Source organism: Delphinus delphis, chromosome 19 (assembly GCF_949987515.2).
Source record: "Delphinus delphis chromosome 19, mDelDel1.2, whole genome shotgun sequence".
Lineage (NCBI taxonomy): Eukaryota > Metazoa > Chordata > Mammalia > Artiodactyla > Delphinidae > Delphinus > Delphinus delphis.
The window spans coordinates 30577575-30597606 of NC_082701.1; the positions used below are offsets into that span (position 1 = coordinate 30577575).

General features: G+C 50.3%; 1 protein-coding gene across 2 annotated transcripts in view; it reads left to right on the plus strand.

Annotated features, from left to right (window-relative positions):
* The window catches only part of RNF43 (ring finger protein 43), a 63423-nt gene that overhangs the window by 33052 nt on the left and 10339 nt on the right, over window positions 1–20032 (plus strand). For both annotated transcript variants that reach the window (XM_059996605.1, XM_059996606.1), the window contains one exon: window positions 13582–13704. In XM_059996605.1, the coding sequence (XP_059852588.1) occupies window positions 13582–13704 (123 nt within the window). The remainder of the gene's footprint in view (window positions 1–13581; window positions 13705–20032) is intronic.

Here is a 20032-nt window from a genome sequence, read left to right on the forward strand (position 1 = left end):
GTGCAGGAGAATTTGACTTTGGAGACAAATTTGGGAATTATCATCAAAGATATTGGGGTGCTAAGAATACCAGAGAGAAATAATAGAAATCAGAGAATATGTCTATATTTAAATGAGAGGAAGAAGAGAAGAAAAAGAAAGAGGCAACAGATAAGGGACAGTCAGAGAAGTAGCATTATGTCATGAACCGCAGGTGAGGAGGGTGTCAAGAATGGGTATTCAACAAATCAGAAGGAATTTAGGAATATTTGTCTTCCTTTAGCCTCAGTCCCTTTTCTTAGGAAACAGCTGGCACCATTAAGTTCAGATATGTCCTTTTTTTTTTTTCCCCCTGCTTTTAACTCTGTTATGGAGGAAATCAAGAGAACTGTCTATTAAAGATGTGTTTGGTGGTCACATTTTTAATTTAAGCTAGTGAAAGCTCTCAATTTTTGTGCTAGCAAAATAAAGTAAAAAATTTCAAGACTTGCGCTAAATCATTGGAGGTTTAGTTCCCAAGGAGGCTCTTGTAATTTTGGTGCTTCTGTTCTTTGACTCTGTGATTCTTCCTGTGATCCATCCAGTCTCCTTTCATTATATTTAGTACACGAAATCCACGCCCAGAATTCAGGATTCCTTGTTGCAAGCCCAATATGCATTGTGTTGTTTCTTCAACCTAATTTGTGATATGGGTAGTACTAATAAAGGAGAATAAAATAGCTAATGAAGGATTATAAAGCACTTTGCTAATACAAACTGCAACATCAAAGCTGAATAATAGTTTTAATTTCGGGTGAAGGGTTCCATTAGCAGAGTAAAAATAAAAAGGACAAAGGGTAGTGTCGCTTTGTACCTTGATAACAGTGTACCAATCACAGAGCGCTGCTATCGATCCTCATTGCCCTGTGAACTCTCAACCCAGGAATTGGGCTCCCCTCCCTAACTCTCTAAGTACTTCCCTCACCCACTAAGTCTGATGATGGTACCTCCCTGAATCTCCTGACAAATGCAAACAGGAACTTCTATTCAGCAGAACTAACTTGGTAACTGAGAAGATTCCTCTTCCATTTATCAGCACTTTGATTATCTTTTGGTATCTCTTACCATCTGCGCTTAGCAAGAAAAATAAAGGGGTTTGGGCAATTAGGAAGTAACAAAGAACTCATAGTTCACAAAGAACAAGTCAAGGGATGTTTGGAATATTTGAGCATACAGTCATATTTGGCGTGAGGTAGCCTCCCTACATCCTACTCAGGGCAGGGTTAGGCTGGCGAGCTGATCAGGCTGCCGGGAACCTGAAACAAAGGCAAGGGGATGACGTCAAATGGCCCCTCAACTGAAGTCTTTAAATTCTGGGCTTCAGACACATCAACTTCTTAGGGTATAAAGAATGGAGAAAAGAAATATAATTTGTCGCTCATTCCACTAAAGGTAAGTTAAAAGAACGCACTCAGAAAAAGCATGGAATACTGTTGGGAGTAAATCAGCTCTGAATTGTTCCGTGCAGATCACTGGTGCAAGTCCTCATAACATCTTGGTAGGGACTGAAGTTCACCTGAGACACTCAGCCGACACTATGGCCTAAAGCCAGTGGGGAGCAAGACTTTCTTTGGGTCAATTCTATAGGCATGATAAATAAATAAAGTTGTTTTAATAGTATCAAAATGGCTCCTGCCCTGAAGGAGCTCCCCATCAGAGCTAGGAGATAGACTAAAGGACCCAAAGTGACAAGAGAGCACTTCCAAAGCGACATAGCTTTGGACATAGAGTAAGTTAGTCTACCCGTTCATTCCATGTTCTCCTAGTATGTATGTGCTGTGCTCTGTGAATTTGCATTCCGCATGTCTTGTTTCACAGATGGTCTTAGGACTGTTTTACATGTTTTACATGAGCGGGTGTATGCATGACTATAGATCTGCTGTTAGATTCTAGTCTCTTGAGGGCAGGAGCTATTCCCTTTTTTTTTTTCTGGCAGGGAAATGTGTTAAGGATTATGCTCGACTTTGCACATTGATACTGAGGAAAGACAATAAATAAGAGTATCCGGGTATGGGTTATTAAGTAGGAAGTTCCTCCTAAAATAAGTGAGTTTTGTTCGGGGTTGTGGAGAAGATTTAGACATCATGTAAAAGGGAAGGAAGAGACCTCTCCCTTGCTAAGAGGTCAAAATACTATAAAGCTGACTTTAAAACTTAGAGGGAATATACAGGTTTCTGAAGAGAAAGCAGAAGTCTGAAAATATTCATATCCTGATCAAATAACAAGGCAACCACCAAACTTATTTATCTCAGATCTGTTTATTAAAACAGATAATTCAACATGCATATTTTTCTTAACATCTACCGTGTACTAAGGGATGAATAATACCTAGTCCCTGACTTGAAGGAGCTCAGGATCTACTTTACAGGAAGGAGGAAAGGACTAGTGTTTTGTTGAACATCTGTTAAGAACCAGGCGTTCTCCTGAAGGAAATGGGTAAGAGAGTGGGTCACAGTGGAACACTGAAACAACTAACTGTAAAAGGTAAGTGTCATTTAAGGCTTTTGAATATATCACTTTAGGAGACTACATGGGGGAAAGCATTTAATTTGGGGGACTGAAGGCTGGTGAGAGGATTAGAGAAGGACCCGGTTTGGGCTGGGCTGGGAGGTCAAGGGCAAAAAGGGGTGGGGAGCTGTAGGACTTAGATCTTGGAGTCTCTGGCTCACAGGGGAAGGGGAGGTGCCACTTTTCTCTCTGTAGAGCCAAGGAGATAGGGGAAAGGTTCATAGGAAGAGAAAGTAAAAGGAATATAGCAGCGAACCAAACTAGCTTCCCATCTTATACACTTCCTGTAAAAGATTTCTTAAGAGCAAAGACAGTGTTTTTCTGGTCTCATTCTCTTTAATGCCTAGAACTCTGCCATAGGAGGCCACTTCGATGTCTTACTTTTTAGTTCCTAGGAGCTCAAGAGTTGCTGCTATTAGGAGTTACTAAAGTATTCAGAGGATGGAAATAGCAATGGCACAAATGCCAAGATATCCAGGCACCATCCATAGAGACCCAGTGAAATGCTGAGCCCAAAATGGTAGTACCTCCTAGGTTCTCACAACACTAACTCTTACTTTTTCTTTTATCCCCTGCCTAGAAGGCTGCACCATGGGTGGGAATAAAAATCTACTCTCCTGTTGCATCCAGGCAGCTGCCAGCAGTCTGTTTGCCTTGTTCTTTGCTGGCAAATCATTAAACAGCCCCCCCAAAGCAGGCCTCTTCCCCAGGGCCACCCCATGGACAGGGGTTCAGACCTGTGGTCAAAGGGCTGTCAGCAGTCAGGCTGGAGCCCTTGGGCTGTCTCCAGCACAAGCCTCCCCTGACAGTTGCCTCTTCTGAACAGAAGCCTCCTTGGCCTGATCTCAAACCCCAGTGGCTTTTGAGGAGACACTCTGGGCATCTGTGTTGGCTGTGGCTTGAATCATTTTGTCCTCCTCCTCCTGATGTAATTTCTAAGTGCAGCTATCCCTGTATTTCCTCCGTCGTTTCTGTATTGAAGCACAGGCCCGTGCTCCATGTTTTTTTTCCACTTTGCAATGTAAATGGAATAGTATGTTACTGCCCAGGAGCTGGGGAGTGTGACCAGCCAAGCAGACTCTATAGCTTCACCCCATCCCCACTCACAATGGGACAGTTAAAACCTGGGCATCGCTTTGGTTGTGCTGGCCCGTTTGGATACAGTATCTGCCCTCCAAGGGCTTCTAAGCCAGTCGTGGCAGACGGCAGTATGGAGCAGAGTTTGCAGGGCAACTTGAAATCCCTACAACCTGTGAGCAGGAGACTAGGCCAGAAAGACATGGACTGTGTGTGTGAAACAACCAGGTTAATGTAGCCATTTCACACTCTTGCACTGAAATCACCAAACTTAGCAACGCTTGAGTAGCTCTGCTGATAGTCCCGGTACACCTCTGGCGTATTTAAATGAATCATCTGATTTCCTCAAGTTTCATTTCTTTGGTCTTTTTCACAAGGACTGTCTGCTTTTAGTCTTTGGCCTTTTCAGCATTAAAATCTGAACCTAAATAATTACTTAAAAACAAACAGTCCCTGCTTCCAGCAGGTTTCTAAATTCCTACCATCTCTGGCATGAGTTTGGCTAGAACAAGAATAACAAAATAATAAAGCAAACTGTGTCAAGGCTGTTTGCAAACAGCACATTGGGTTAAATGTGAGAGTTCAGTGAACTCTCTCACTGTGGTAAGAGTGAAGGCCGTGCCTGGGAAGGGCCCTGTCCAAAGCCTCCTTAGACCCTTACCCTGGAAGCGTGAGGGGCGGGAATTAGCCCTTGCGATGCTGCTACCTGTGTGAAGACCTCAGCCTTTCTGCAGCGGCCTCTCTGAACGAGACCCGGCTAAATGCGGGGCCTCAAAAGCGGTGCCTCCCGTAGGATGGAGGTCAGGGCGGGCGTCAGAATCTCCCACGACAGTGGTCGCTCACGGAGTGCAGAACTCAGCTGACATTTCAGGACCTCTTGGTAGGATTCCTAGCAGTTTGAGGCAAGGTAAATGCCTTACCTGGTGGAGGGAAAGAGTCCAAACCACATGACTGGCGTGCCTCCTAAGGTCTTGATGTCTGTGGGCCTCAGAGCCTTGGCATTCTGTTTCACAGCCTTCCTTCCAAAGCGTGCTGACGTAACTAAAATGGTATTTGATGGGCTTCTCCCTCTCCTTTGCTCCTAACTTCATGAGTAGCTTCTTGGTGCCCCTGTAACTAGAGGTCATTCTGGACTGAGTCAGGACAAAACCTGTTTCTATATGGGAAGATAGTGGACAAAAAGGTCCACCTCTTGGGTAGTTGTCACTTTTCTCCTTCTCTCTCTCTGGTTACTGCCAAAGAAGGTTTCTTCTCTGACATCAATTTATTTCAAAAACAGCTCAGATGGTTAGCTTTCTCTTCTTTCCCCGCCCTTTCTTCTTCCTGCTTGTGGCTCTGCTTATGACCCTGTGACCCACCCTTACAAAGACAGCAGGCAGAGTGTGCGGTCAGGAAAGCCCCACCACGGGGCCATCGTAGGGTAAAGAGGCCCAGTTCCATCACGGAGCCTGGACACGATCTGAGACAAGCAGAGGTGAATTTTTAACTTGAAGAATGGAGGCTCTAATGTGGGGGGGGAGACAGTGAGGGAGATGGCAGTCTAGCTGAATGTCCATTATCTGGGTCTGAGCTTCTGTGACCTCTAATTTTAGGACACACCTTTCGTATCCTAGACAAACACGGACTCTTCACTGGGAAAGCACCTCTGAGCAGTGTCTGGGTCTGGCTGCCTTGCTGTGGCTAGAAGAGATGAGATAAGCCCTAGGGGAGAGGAAGGAAGCTGAGGATGCTGGGCAGAGAGAGCCTAGGCCCAGAGGGAGAAGGAGCAGACAGACTTGGCTCCTGTCTTGTTGCTAAGACTGATTCAAGTTTGAAAATTCTAGGAACGTAGGCCCCCCTGAAGCCTTCTGTTCAGGCATTGTAGTACTCGGCTGGTGTTTGCTGTACCACACGGAATACTTCCCGACGCGTAGACCTGGAGGTGGCGTGGTGGAGTAGTCAGGGAGCTGGGATTGAATTTAGGAGGACTCAGCTTCCTTTGAGCGGCTCCGTATGTAACCATGGGCCGTCTGCAAGGTGAGGCTCGCATTCCTCATCTGCGTAAAGCAAGTTTTAAAGGTCCCTTACAGGTCTGGACCAGGCTCAGCTGTTAGCAATTCACATCTCTTTTATAAATTGTATGACAATTGGATGCAAGTTGAGTCTTATTCATTCTTTCACCAAATACTAAGGTCCTACAACATGCAAAGCCCCCTGACGGGACCCTTGGTGGGCTCAGCTCCTCCACGCAGACGGTGGCCCTGCCTTCTGTTGGAAGCTGGCGGGTCCTTTCAGGTCTTCTGTTAACAGCCCTCTTGCTCACCAGTGCCCCTGCCCCCAGGAAGCTTTTCTGGATCAGGTTAGAAATACTGGAGGCCTCTGTCATCCATCCTCTCTCTTGCTAGTCCCTTTCCATCAGGGTTATGCTTCTCTCACCCCACCAACATTATTTTCTTTTGTACCTTAAAAAAGTTACACAGTTAAGCAGGAATACATTTTCCTTGTAAAAGCATTTTAACAAAATCGATAAAGGGAAACTTCTCTTGACAATTCCCCAGCCTCCCAACTTAATTGATTAAGAAACTCAGCCATCCCAAAGAGGTAGAGATGCAGGCTAACGTATGGATGGGAAAGAGGTCTAGAAGCTTCCAAAGCCTAAACAATTGCCATTAGGATCAACCTGTAGATGTGAGCGTTGACCTCGTTCACTAAAGGGCAAGATGACCAAACTGGACCTCAGAGACTGTTCTGGTACTGGGAGCCAGAAGCAGCAACTCCAGGCCTGTCTGCTTTTCCCAACCCCCCAGCTACAGGAGCTTGACTTTATGAAGCTGCTGTGTCCTGCCGCCTGAGATAAAAGCCAGGTAGTTCCAAGTTCAGGTAATGGAGGTTGCACAGGACAGGATGATTATAAAATCTGAAAAGAGGAAATGGGCAGAAGGTGCCTTTGATGCCTGGCCAATGTTCCTGATTACAAAAGCAAAATTGTAGCAGGCAGTAAAGTTACCTGTCCAAGGCCTGGGTGAAGGTCTGTGAGTGGAATCAGAGAAGTGAGAGATTACTGCGGCAGAGCTGGGCTGGGAAACAGGAGACAGTAAAGAATTGCTTGCAAAGGCACACACCCCAAGAGGAGGAGATGCCACGGATACAATAAGGCCAGCGTTAAGTTCGGGGCTCAGTTGAGCCCTGGAATGCCCTTTGTGAGGAGGTAATGAGATCACATGGCCTCCTTCATGGGAAGGAGGCAGGCTGAGAACTGGAAGAGCTTGTTCAGTGGGGTTCGGAGGGCTGAGCCCAGGAGGGAAGTGACCGTGGATAATGAGCTGTCCCAGACTGTGCCTTGTGGAACACTGGCATTCAGAGGCGCTGTGACGACTGCCAAGGGAGAAGTAGTCAGAAAGGGCTTTGTCCCTTCCAGGAATAAGGAGGGATTTTACCATTGCAGATGCAATAATAAAAACAACTACCATTTTAACGGGTCCCTACTGAGTGTCGGGCTCTGGGCTAGGCGCTTATGGCCATTAAATCCGGTCTTCGTGATAATCAGGAGGCGTTTTTTTTTTATCCCATTCTGAAGATGAGGAGCATGAGGCTCAGAAAAGCTAAGTAACAACCTGCCCCAGGTCACGCAGGTAAATGATGGAGTCAGAAAATGTACGTAAGGTCTGTTTGGGGAGGGAAGGGAAAAATCAGAACCAATAAGTTTAAGGAGGAGGACAGAGACAGAGAGAACAGACACAAGAGCGTGAAATATAACACACACCACTAAAGACCTACATCTTTACATAGCTGTTTAACGTGTGTGCAAAGCGGAGTTCTCAGCCAGAGTGGCCTGGACACTGTGAGCCAGTCCTCTGGAACGGGGTGTCGCATCTCCTGGCCTTTTAGGAATATGCAAATAACCAATCCTTAAGCTCACCAACTTTCCAGGAACGCTCCCCAGCCACACCCACCCCGAATCCTGCAAGCCCATTTCTCTTGGCCCTCTCCTAGTGTCACTGAGAGGACGGGTGGCCGATGTAGAAATCACGTTTGCATCTTTGTTATTAGGGCACCTTGCATCCCAAGGAGGCAGATGCATTTCGATCTGTTTTCTTCTCAGGAGCCCTCTTCCCAGCTGAAAATTCCCTGGAGGAGGGGGCAAAGACAGCCCCTGTGTTACACCCCAGGGAGACTAACACTGCCTTGCTAGGTAATGCACAGCACCCTGGGTTCAATGGCCTTTTCTTGGCTTTTGCTTTTAATCTGAGAATATGTACTTGAGAAGCTCTCATTGTAAAAGAAACCAGACAGAAGTATAGTGAGCATGATTTTCATGCCACAAATATGACTATACAAGAAATACCATGGTACTTTATTATTTTTTTAATTGAATTAAACCTGACTTCAAGGTCCTATCCCGCTAGGTCAATGGAAATTTGTTTTCATGGGAACTCCCCTCATAGAGCAGCCAAACTGAAATAGCTAAGGGACATCTCTGATACTTGTTCACTCTGGTCTCCACAAATATGCCCATTGTCCGAGCACAATCCAGGTAGGCACAGCATCTTTGCTAGGGTCCAGCCTCCTGGAGTCTACCCCTTCTGGGGCACAGGCTGTAGCTTCCGACAACTTGGCACATCTCCAGGCTCCTCCCCCCCACCCTCAAGATTCCAGGAACTCTGACCACCTGCGCCGCTCCCCACCCCCACCCCCAAGCCGCCTCTCCTTTCTGCTTTCAGGACACTCACATTTCCTCAATGAGTTCAGTCTTTCATGGAAAGTCAGGAAGATAGGTCTTTAGCAACATTTGCTTTTGGCCAGTGCCCCTGAGGCAAGGAAATAGAAGGCGAGCCTCTCTTCTTGGAACGGGAGGAGGGAAAAGACAGGAACAACGTATAAATAGCTGTCATTCTTTTTTAGTCTTCCACAACAGCACAAAATGAAACTCAAGTTAATATCTCCACATATTAGCCTATGATCGAAGTACTCAAAGCAAAACACCAAAGTCTCTTCACCATTTCCTCTGTAATTCCTCTCCCAAAGCCACGGTTGTCAGGATTTGGTGTGCATTGTGCTGTCTTTATAGGTATTTGGTTGTAGACATTCAATATTTAATTTTAAAACCTGTGTAGCAGGCACTGGAGGGGCAGTGGAGGTCTGTCAAAGCTGGGGGAGAGAGGGAGGGATGTACGCAGACAACTGAAACACGCTGGGGTGAGTATAGGACTGGGGAAATACAGTGTACTAAGGGTGGCCCAGATGAGGGCCTCCAACCCACCCTGACAGAGCAGCAAGCACCAGAGTGTTTGGGGACGTGAAACAAGGTGTTTCTGGAGCGTGGGTTGCCGGGGGAAGAGGTACTGACAGGGATGGTAAGCCGTGAGGCGGGCCATGACGGCACCGGAGCAGGCAGGGTCTTTTAAGCTGTGTTTAAAAGTGCAGATTTCGGGCTTCCCTGGTGGCGCAGCGGTTGAGAGTCCGCCTGCCGATGCAGGCGACACGGGTTCGTGCCCCTGTCTGGGAAGATCCCACATGCTGCGGAGCGGCTGGGCCCGTGAGCCATGGCCGCTGAGCTTGCGCGTCCGGAGCCTGTGCTCCGCAACGGGAGAGACCACAACAGTGAGAGGCCCGCGTACCGCAAAAAACAACAAAAAAAACCAAAACAAAAGTGCAGACCTCACTCTAAGAGCTCTGAGGAGCTTTTTCAGTGCTTCGGAGTGACACGCCCAAATTAGCATCTTAGACCCCTCTGGCTTCAGTATAGGGAACTGGGGGCAGGGGGAGGCTGGGGAGTGGGTTGACCCTAGTTAAGCGGTTATTTCAGTAAATTGGGATAGCAATGATGGTGACCTGTGTCAGAGTAGCCGTGGTGGGAATGGCAGAAAGAGGACAAATAAGAGAAATGTTTAGGAGATAGAATTGTTAGAATTCGGTGATTGGTGGTTGGTGGTAGCGGTAGGGCGTGAAGGAGATCGGAGGAGAGGAGGAAGATAACATCTGACTTGGGTAATAGGTGGATGGTGGTTCAGGTCCCTCAAACAGGGAACACTGGAGGAACGGTTTTGAGGGATACAATGATTAGTTCAATTTTGAACATGCTGAGTTTGAGGTGTCTCATTTAAGGTTCTTCAGGCAGAAACATCCAGGCCCCTCCTGGGGTCTGGGACTCAAGAGAGGTCTGGGCTGCACATACGTAATTAACCACCTCGACGTGGAAACCAAAGCCGTGGGATTGGCTGGGGTCACCCGGGGGACCATGGAAAGTGAAAAGAGAAGAGGGCCTAAGACATTCCTGGAAGTTACCACCAATATTTCGGGGACTTGTGTTTGGGCCTGTATGCTTTAGGAATGTATAATTAGGAAGGCAAATTTTCTTGGTTATGAATTGGGGGAAGGTATCGTGTTTTCAGAGTCAAATGGAGACTGTTCTTAATTTTTATTTTTTTAATTTTATCCTACTTCTTTCCATTTCCTCTGATCTTCTGCTCTCAGCTGTGTAATCCTTGGGCATGTTACTTAACTGTTCAGTGCCTCAGTTTCCTCTTTTTTTTTTTGGAGGGGGGGTATGCGGGCCTCTCACTGTTGTGGCCTCTCCCGTTGCGGAGCACAGGCCCCGGACGCGCAGGCTCAGCGGCCATGGCTCACGGGCCCAGCCGCTCCACGGCACGTGGGATCCTCCCGGACCGGGGCACAAACCTGTGTCCCCTGCATCGGCAGGCGGACTCTCAACCAGTGCGCCACCAGGGAAGCCCTCCCCTTTTTTAAAATGGAGACAATTATAGGGTTGTTATGAGGATAAAAAGAGGTAATACACAAAAGCGCTTGGAACACTCACTGGCCACCATATTTACTCAATAAATGTACACTCTCATCAGCAGCAACAGCATTAGCATGGACAGTGGTGGGTTTGCTGTGTGTTTCATTTGGAGTTGCATAACTCCAGAGGGTGGAGTCAGAGCTGGGTTCTAATCTTGTGTGACCTTAATTTCTCTGAGCCTCAAGCTTCTTCCTCTTCTTTAAGTGGGGATGAGCACACCTACCTCATAATGAGATAACATCTACAGGCTCTGGCATGCCAAAGGCATTTACTAATGGTTCATTTCCTCCTCTTCCTTCTTCCATAGTAGTTAGCTCAGGACCACGGAAGTCTGGTGACTGCACCACGTTTTTTCCCCTCTATCTCAGCATCCTACCATGTGGCACTACAGTACGGTACACGTTGGTTCCCCCGCAAAGGCCTGGGGGCAGCGTGGTGGTGAAGTATTTGAAAATCCTTCTCTAAAGACTACTCTTCTCCAAAGTGACTTTCCCCATCTCCACTGACCCTCTGGTTAGCGAGAGGCATCTTGGAGTTATCTTGAGAAAGCTGGACCATGGGTAGGGTGTGGGAGCACGCACAGCAGTGGCTGTGCTGAAGGGAGGTCTCACATCTTTTGTTCTGCTGGAGCAGCTGACTCCTGACATCTCACCACACCGGCCTGTCCTCTGCAGTCACCAGGGAGATCCTTCTCAAACACAGATCTGTGGTCCCTGCTCTTGCCGACCTTTCATGCTGGACCTAACTGCCTCCCCCAACCCTCAGCGCAGGCCGCTTGCTCTGCCAGGAGCGTACCCTCCCCCCTGGTTGTGGGTCCACTGGGTGAACACGTACCTATTTAGTCCCCAAGGAAGCACTGAGGTCACTCTGCTCTCCTGCATGGGATTGTTGGTCCCCCTCCTCAGGCCCTCCCCCAGGCCCTTGAATGAACCTGCATTGTAACATCACAATACACAGTGTTTGCACGCTTGTCTTCTGAGCTTTAAAGGCAAGGAGCCTGTCTTATTCATTGTTGACTCCTCGTTGCATTGAACAGTGCCTGGCACCAAGTGGGCCTTCAGTGTTGGTAGAATGAAGAAATGAATGGGCAGACGGACAGACTAATGGAGCTTGTTGAGATGGGGGCTACAGCTTCCCTAGAGCCCCCAACCTCATGCCCTAGCCCATTTCTGGGGGTTAGGGGGATATATAACCTTTCTCCCACACGAAACCTCGATCACCACCAGACTAATAGTCCTTAATTTCTGGGAGCAAGAATGGACACGCCTCCCATCTCATCACCCCCTGCCCAAAGATTTCTATTCACAAGGATACAGTTCAAAGTGAGGTAGTGCGTATGTATTGAGAACCTACTATGGTCAAGGGACTGCAGTGATACAGTGAGAGGAAATAGCCTGAAAGTGCTTTCAAAAAGTGACCGTGCTTTTATTTATTTTATTTTATTTTTTTGGCTGCGTTGGGTCTTCGTTGCTGTGCGCGGGCTTTCTCTAGTTGCAGAGAGCAGGGGCCACTCTTCGTTATGGTGTGCGGACTTCTCGTTGTGGTGGCTCCTTTTGTTGCGGAGCACGGGCTCTAGGCGCGCGGGCTTCAGTAGTTGTGGCTCGCGGGCTCTAGAGCGCACGCTCAGTAGTTGTGGCGCATGGGCTTAGTTGCTCCACGGCATGTGGGATCTTCCTGGACCAGGGCTCGAACCCGTGTCCCCTGCGTTGGCAGGCGGATTCTTTATTTATTTATTTATTTATTTATTTATTTGGCTGTGTCGGGTCTTTGTTGCTGTGCACAGGCTTTCTCTAGTTGCAGGGAGCGTTGTGGTGCACGCGGGCTTCTCATTGCGGTGGCCCCTCCCGTTGCGGAGCACGGGCTCCAGGCATGCAGGCCTCAGTAGTTGAGGCACGCGGGCTTCAGTAGTTGTGGAGCACGGGCTCAGTTGCTCCGTGGCATGTGGGATCCTCCCGGACCAGGGCTCAAACCCGTGTCCCCTGCATTGGCAGGCGGATTCTCAAACACCTCGCCACCAGGGAAGTCCTGGCAGGCGGATTCTTAACCACTGCGCCACCAGGGAAGCCCTGACTGTGCTTTTCAGTCCATCATTGACATTATCATGTTCGTAAACATCTTCGTAAATTCAAAATTCTCTCTGGTTCCTCTGATGGTTCTTTCTGGACGTCCTTTAGTCTAACAGCAGTAGCCAGGGAATCGTGGGCAGCTCCCTAGTAGGAGGTTCCCTTTCTTGCCAGAATACACTGGGTTTCCACCATGTGGGAACCCCTGGCCCATAGGATTATCCTTTGTCACAGGACTCTAGGAAAATTAGATACAAGGGCGTATTAGGATCACCCTGAAGGAGAAGAGTGTGTATAGAAGGGCAGTCTCATCCCTTTGAGGAGGGGCCCTCTGGTCTCTGTTAGCATGTATAAGGCCCACTTCCCCTTAGTCGTTGCTCAGCACCAGCCGGGCTAGAGGCTCAGGGTCTCGGACTGGACCTGCCATACGCTCAGAGCAGGTGGGCTGAGCGGGCCGCATCATTGCTGAGGACAGGACAGACTCCTAGGAATTGTGCTATTCAAGGCTTAATAGCACAATAGCTTAGCCAAGCCTCATCCCAAAATAGTTCTCCTCCCTATCAGCACCCTGCTTAATCCCAGGATAAGCAAAGGGGGCTGTTGAGAGGAGCAAGATGGCACCAAGTGAGAAGACCCAAGCCGCAGGAGAGATGGGAATCTCCATGGCAACAGCTGCCGAGGAGACAGGAGGCCCCAGCAGCACCCAGCAGCGCCCTGGGGGAGCGAGGAGGGAAGCAGGACTCTGAAGCCACTGATATAGGCTCGCAGCCTGGGGTTGCTGGAGCAGAATTAGGAGGTGAGAGAGGCTGGGGCCAGGGGAAGAGCCCTTTGCAGCTGACCAGTTTGGAAAAGCAGGGCTTGAGGCTTGTTGGAACGGCTCTGCAGCAGGCTCTTCATTTATACACCCCTTGCTCCCATCTGCCCCCACCTCCATGTGTCCTTGGCCCTGGCACCCCTGAAATGACAGCTGGTGGCTCCTGGCTTACCATGAGGCCATCTGATAAGAAGGCCCCCTCTTTCGTGGCAGCAGGAGACCCGCCAGGTACCTGTGAGACCAGTGGGGACGTGCGTGGCTCTCCCAGCTGTGGCTTCTGCTCCCTAGAGCCCCCTAACCTGTCTCTCCCTCTCTCTCTGCAGTCCCACCCCCTGTACCTGTGCAACGCCAGCGACGACGACAATCTGGAGCCTGGATTCATCAGCATTGTCAAGCTGGAGAGCCCCCAGCGGGCCCCCCGCCCCTGCCTGTCACTGGCCAGCAAGGTAGACTCGCACTTGACCCCCGCACACCCTGAGCCCCTGCGTGCCCAGCTCTGGACCACGAGAGGTCCTGTGCTCTTTGTCTGCTTGTTTCCTGAGAGTGGTGTGCTCAGTTCAGGTTTTTATAACCCATGACTGGTCTGAGAGACGTGGAAATTCAGGCCACTGTCCTCTCCCCACCGGCCATGTGCCAGCAGAACGTTTTGGCTGTCATCTAGAGCACGTGCCCCATCCTAGCTCTTCCCCCATCACCTGGACATTCCTACACCCCTTCCCCTGCCTAGCATCAGAGCAAAGAGGGGGTCAGCTGGAGGGCTTTTCCATCTCTCAGAAATATTCACTGAGCACCATGCAAGAAGAGTGGAAACAGAGGCCATTAAAACACTCTTCCTCCGAGATCGCAGACCGGCAGCCCCACACTTCCTCAGGGCACCTTTGTCTGGAGCCGGCCGCAGCTGCCACCTTCCCACTGTCAAGGGCTTTCTGGTTTGCCATGCTCCCCACTGGCCTGCTACCTCATAGAGCCTGTAAACGTTTGCATTCGTGACCCCTGCTTTAACATTAGTTACTATTTTCTTTGTGCTTACCATGTGCCAGGTGGGACATGGGATAGATACTTCTTATATATCAATTCTCATTTACTTTTCACAACAATCAGGAAAACTAGACATTGTTATTCTCTATTTGACCTATAAGACAAATGAGGATCAGAAAGCTTAAGTAACTTGCCAGGCTGACAGAGATAGGAAGGGGCAGAGCTGAGATTTGAACCGAGCCTTGTCCACTTCTCAAACCTGAGCTTTTAACCTCTGCGCTCTGTTACCTCCCATTCTGGCTGGAAAAACTGAACATACGTGAAAAGAGTCCCATGGTGACCCAAGCCAGAGTGTGGTTAGATTGTGGGTGGCACGGTCAGGCAGACTTGGGGTGGGGGTCCTGCTCCCAGGGGTGGTGAAAGAGGAGGGTGACAGTCCCGCCCTATGCGCCTGCTCCTTGAACTCTGGCCCAGGGCATTTGTGATCCTCCCGAGAGCTGTCTCCTGGGCCATGAGTCTCAAGGAAACAGCCTGGGGTCTTACGTGATCCCCCAGGGGGCAGGGACTCGGGCAGGACTCGGAATGTGGTGCCCACGGATAGGGGAAGATATTCTCCCAGCCTGGTGCTGATGCAGAAGGGACCCTGGGGAGGTGGGAGATGGGGTCCAGGACACACCTGAGCAGCTGGAGGGTGTGGTGTCTCCGCAGGACGGTAAGCGTCCTACTGGCAGCAGCATTTTGTTAGGCTGAAGCTACCCTACCTCTGACCATTTCATTTCCATGGCTTGACAAAATATGGGCAAATGTCATTCATTTATTCATTTGGTAGATGAGTGCCCAGTGTTAGGTAGTTAAGTATGAGTTAGAGAGAGGGGAGGGAGACAGACAGATGGAGGAGGACGAGTTCCGAGAGCTCTGCTGTCCCTCTGAAGCAGCGTATGATTTCACATGCGTGTGGGCACTCGGCAACCCGCCGGGATGTGTCCACACAGGAGGTTTTCTTCTCGCCCCTAGAGGACCACTCTCCTGTAGGAGAAATGAACCATGTGAACAGACACTGGGTGACAAGGAACATGGTCAGTGCTCTTTGAGGTACTTGATTAACCTTGTTGGGCCTTTGTTTCCTCTACCATAAAATGGGACTTTTATTTCCTACCCCAGTGATCATGGTGAGGATGAAAAGAGTGTACGTCAAGCGCCCAAACAGTCCCTGAGCTAAATGAAACACAAAGTCAAAAACCCGTCAGGAGTTCAGAGGAAGCCCCTTGGCTGCTGCCCTGTGACCTTTTTTCTTTCTGAGGTCACTGCCTGAGCTTCCCGTGCCCACCCCCGCCCCCTGCACCACACTCACCCTGCTTCCCCTCGCCCGTCTTCTCCCCGCGTCACTCTGCCGAACTGCTCTGGCCCCAAGCTCTCTCGCGGGTCAGGTCCAAGGCATCCCTCGGCTCTCTCATCCTGTGACCTGACCAAGTAGCTCCTACCTGGGATCCCCTGGCCCAGAGGAGGTCTGTGAAGGTAGTAATGTGGATCTTTGGGCTACTTCCAATATTTGAGACTTCCCACAGGCTTAACTGAACTCTTCATTTTTTTTGCTTTCGGTTGAATTCTGTCAGTTCAATGTGTTAATACAAGTTATCTCATAGGAAAGTGAATTGTGCATAATAAATGCAGTTAGTTTGGTAAAACATATTTAAATATAGGGCTTGTGGGAGGCATAGGGGAAAGGTGGGTCTTTGGTGAGGAAATTCAAAAACCACTGACCTCAGTCAGCTCTGCTCTGGCCAATCAATTAGTGTAAGTGGTGGTGTCCCCACCCCCGGAACTGGGGCTCTTGAGCCAGACAGCCGCAGGTCTGGAGCTTGGCTTCTCCACGGCCCCTCAGTGTGACCTGGACATTTTAGCTCAGCTCTCTGAGCCTCTGTTTCCCCATCTGTAAAAGGGGAACAGTAACAGGGCTCATATCTTATAGTAGTTATGAGGAGTTGAGGAGACAGTACAGAGGCCAAGCGCACAGCAATCACTCAATAAATGACTGCAGCTGTCACTGCTGTCCTTGTCATTGGCATCGTCATCCTATGCTTTCATAGTTAGCAAGGTTGGCCTTTTTCTGTCATGGTTCCCTCTTTTGATCTCTGACCCTCACTGTAGTTCTTCTGGACTCTCATTCTTGTCAGCATACCACCTTCCTCCCCCTACCCAGTCACCCAGATTGGTTTCTGTTTCTTTATTAGCAACTCCACAGCCATCCTTGTGATTCCCCAGGCCCTGAGCCCCTCATGCATGGGCTGGAGCAGTGGCCTTTTGCCTGGTGGAAGGAGCTGGCTCTGGAGGCAAAAAAGTTGGGTGCAAGCCCTGCCTTTCTTACCACAGAGAACACTCCCTGCTAACCAGGTACTTGGAAGGCTGAGGTCCTGGGTGGGAATTCTGCCTCCACTGCTTATCAGCTGTGTGACCCTGGGCAAGTTGTTCAGCCTCTCTGAGCCTCTGTTTTTTCCTCAATTCAAAAGTGGAGCTGATGCCTGTCTTATGGAGTTGTTGTGAGGAGTAAATGAAATCATGTACGCAAAGCACATGGCGATAGCTGATATGATGATAACTAATACTTATGAGTGGCCTAATGACAGATACAAATAAGTAAATAAATACTTAAGGAATACTTACTCTGTGCCAGGCGCGTATTATAAGGCTTTACGTGGAGTAACTTATATAGTCCTCAGAACAACCCTGTGAAGTAGGTCCTGTTATTAGCCCTAGTTTACAGAAAGGAAAACTGTGGCACAGAGCAGTTAAGTGACTTGCCCAAAGTCTCACAGCTAATGGTCGATGGCAGATTTAGTACTCAAACCTAAACAGTCTGGGCAGAGTGGGTCTCAATAACGGTTATATCCCCTCTACTTCCTCCTCCCCTTGCTTTCAAGCCTAGGTGAATCCCACCTCTTGTATTGAACCTTTCCTAACTGGCTCAGCCCAGCTGGGCTACTGGGAGCTTGGCTTCCCTCCTGGCGTGCTGCCAGGGTCTCTGGCCGTGCTTTTCACACCAGGTTTCATGGAGGTGCCTTGGCAGGGGCTGGGGTTGGGGGGAAGCCAAGGGTCCTTCTTACCCCTAATCCCACCCTCAACCTCAGCTCGCTTTTATATGTTTTGTATTGACGATTTGTGTCAGTCTGTGTGTGTGTGTGTGTGTGTGTGTGTGCGCGCGTGTGTGTGCGCGTGTGTGTATTGTGGGGGGCACAATGGAGGGAAGGGCTTTCAGCAGTGAAAAGAAGGGTTTGGAAACGACTGGTCTGTTTCATTCATTTGTACTCTAGGATGTTGTCATCAGCATTATAATCGTACGTATATGCTTTGTCTCCACAGCTAGATTATGAGTTGTTCTGGAGGGCTTGGCCTTCCCTGGCTTGGTGCCCTGAGCACAGTGGGTGCTCAGTCAGTCTTTGATGAGGAGGAGATACACAGTGACTGTCACTGTGTCTGGAGAGGAAAATCTAAGGTGCAGGGAAGTGCAGAAGTCCTGGAACGTATTGGCTTCCACTGCTAAAGGCCATGGGCAGCCTGCGCGCTGCTCTTAGAGGGCTGGCTGAATCTTTGCAGCTCCCAAAGAGGTCTCTGGGTTGTCTTTCTAAAGCCCACTCTTCCTGCCTGGAGGGCCTGCCCGTCCTCTCTGTCTTCCAGGTTCTGGTCTGGAAGAAGTGCTTCTCTCTCTCTCTCCCTCCCTCCCTCTTGCTTGGGTGCGGGCAGACTGCAGGGCAGCATGGGTAGCCCCTGAGTGGGCTGCCATCTGGCCCCAAATCTTGCTTTTTGAGTCCTAGAACTCTGAACACAGGCACCCACTGTCTGAAAGGCCTGTTTGTTTCCCCCTGTTGGCCAACCCTCTCTCTTTGATCACTTTTACAACTTTGTAATTATGGGCTGTAACCGGCTGGGGTGTTTGAACGTCAGGGTAATTACTTTCCACCGTTCCTACCCCAACCCTTCAAAAGGAGAGGGGTAGGGAAGTAAGAACATCTCCAGAGAAGGAAGTCTCTGCCCTTCCCTCCTGCTCTTCCAGGCTGGGCTGGGTTCAGGGTCTCATTCTGGGGATGAGAAACAGGAGGCCCTAGTAGCACTGAGGATCCAGGAGTCTCAGTTCTGTGACTACTCGGGTGACCTCCCCACCCCTTGGTTATGTCATGGACTATGAGATTAGCAGAAGGAGTCCTTCTCCTTTTCCCCTAGGGCTGCTCCCATGCCCTGGTTTGGAGGGCTCTGAAGACTGGACAGCTTCTTTTTGCCTGGGGTCGCCTGGGCGGGGGAGACGTCCTGGGAACAGGCAGGCTAGAGGAGGATGGAGGCTGTGACCTCTCCATTTCTTCAGCAGTTCCATTCTCCGGTCCTGTGAATTTCCAGTCAATTAGCCTGGCGAGCCTGGGCCTGGGCTGGGCCTGGGTGCTGGTAGAGAGAGGGCCTAGCCCAGCTCCTCAGGGAAGGAGGGAGGGAAGAGGGAAGGTACCCTCCTGGCCGAAGAGGCCCCACTTGAGCGTCTCCACCACCCTCCCGGGGCTCTCCTGCCTGCAGGCTGCCTGTTCTGAGGGGCCCTCTGGCCTCTGCGGCCGCCTGGGGAGCAGGGATCAGGGAGCGGGAGCCTAGCCGCTCCCCTGGCCTGCCTGGCAGGAGACCTGCCCCAACAGGCTCTCACCGGGAAGGGAAGCAGAGATCAAAGCGCTGGAGTGTAAGCCCCAGCCCCGGCTCCTCTTCCTGACTGCACTACTTGCGGAAGGGTTAACTCCTTCAGTGCCTGCAGGAAGGCCCGAAAGGATCAGCAGGCCCCAGGGGCCTGAGGTCCCAGCCTGGTGCCTTCGCAAGGTGAGCCTTTGCCCTAGGGAGGAGCGCTGGAGAGCGCTGGCACCTGGGAGAGAGGCGACAGTGAGGCCGGAGCAGGGTCTGTCTGTCGGTCCTTTGCCCTCGTGCCTCCACCGCCCCCTCAGCTCTTATCTCCCTGGTCTTACCCCACACCCAGAGCCCCCAGATTCCTGCTTTGTGTTCTCTTTGTGGCTCTGCCCTCTGCCTTGCCTGGTTGGCTAGATCCTCTCAGAGCCTTGGCGAGCACGCCTGTACATGTGCACGTGCACGTGCGCACAATTGTGTCCTTGTGGGAACAGCCCCTCGGGTCCCTCCCAACCCGAGTCTCTACTGCCACCCTCAGGGAGGGGGTGAAGGGATAAAGCACCAGACAGGGACTCCAGTAGGTCCTTGAATAGGAGCCAGAGAAAGAGTTGCAGACTAGAGTGTGGCAGGGAGAGAGAGCCGTGAGACGGGCTGAGCCTGGGGCTGTCAGAGACGCCTTGGGTGGGAGCAGTGTCCCAGGATCCAGGAACTTGGCCTGAGGTGGGGGACGGGATGCTCTGCAGGCTCCTCTTGTCAGGCAGGGCTGGACCCTGGAAAGCCCAGTTCTGTTCTGAAGGAGCTGTCCACCTCTCTGTACTGGGGACTGGTCACCACACACCCCCAGGCCCTGGGGGGTGCTGGTCGCTCCCTGCTCTTGGTTCTCACACTTCTTCGTGAAGGAGGACTGGAGGCACCCTGACGGCAGGGGCTGTGTCTTATTTGTCCTTAGGCCTAGAGCCTAGTCCAGCCCCTGGCACATACTAAACCCTGTTAGGGGTTTGTTCCATTACGAAAGGAAGGACTGAATGTTGTCCTGGAAGGCAGTGGACCTGGGTGAGCTTGGGGCGGGGCAGGGGATCCTAACCCCACCGACCCCTTGCATGTGTTATATGTGGGAGTGTACAGGGGTGTGGTGTGTGCAGAATCCTAGGA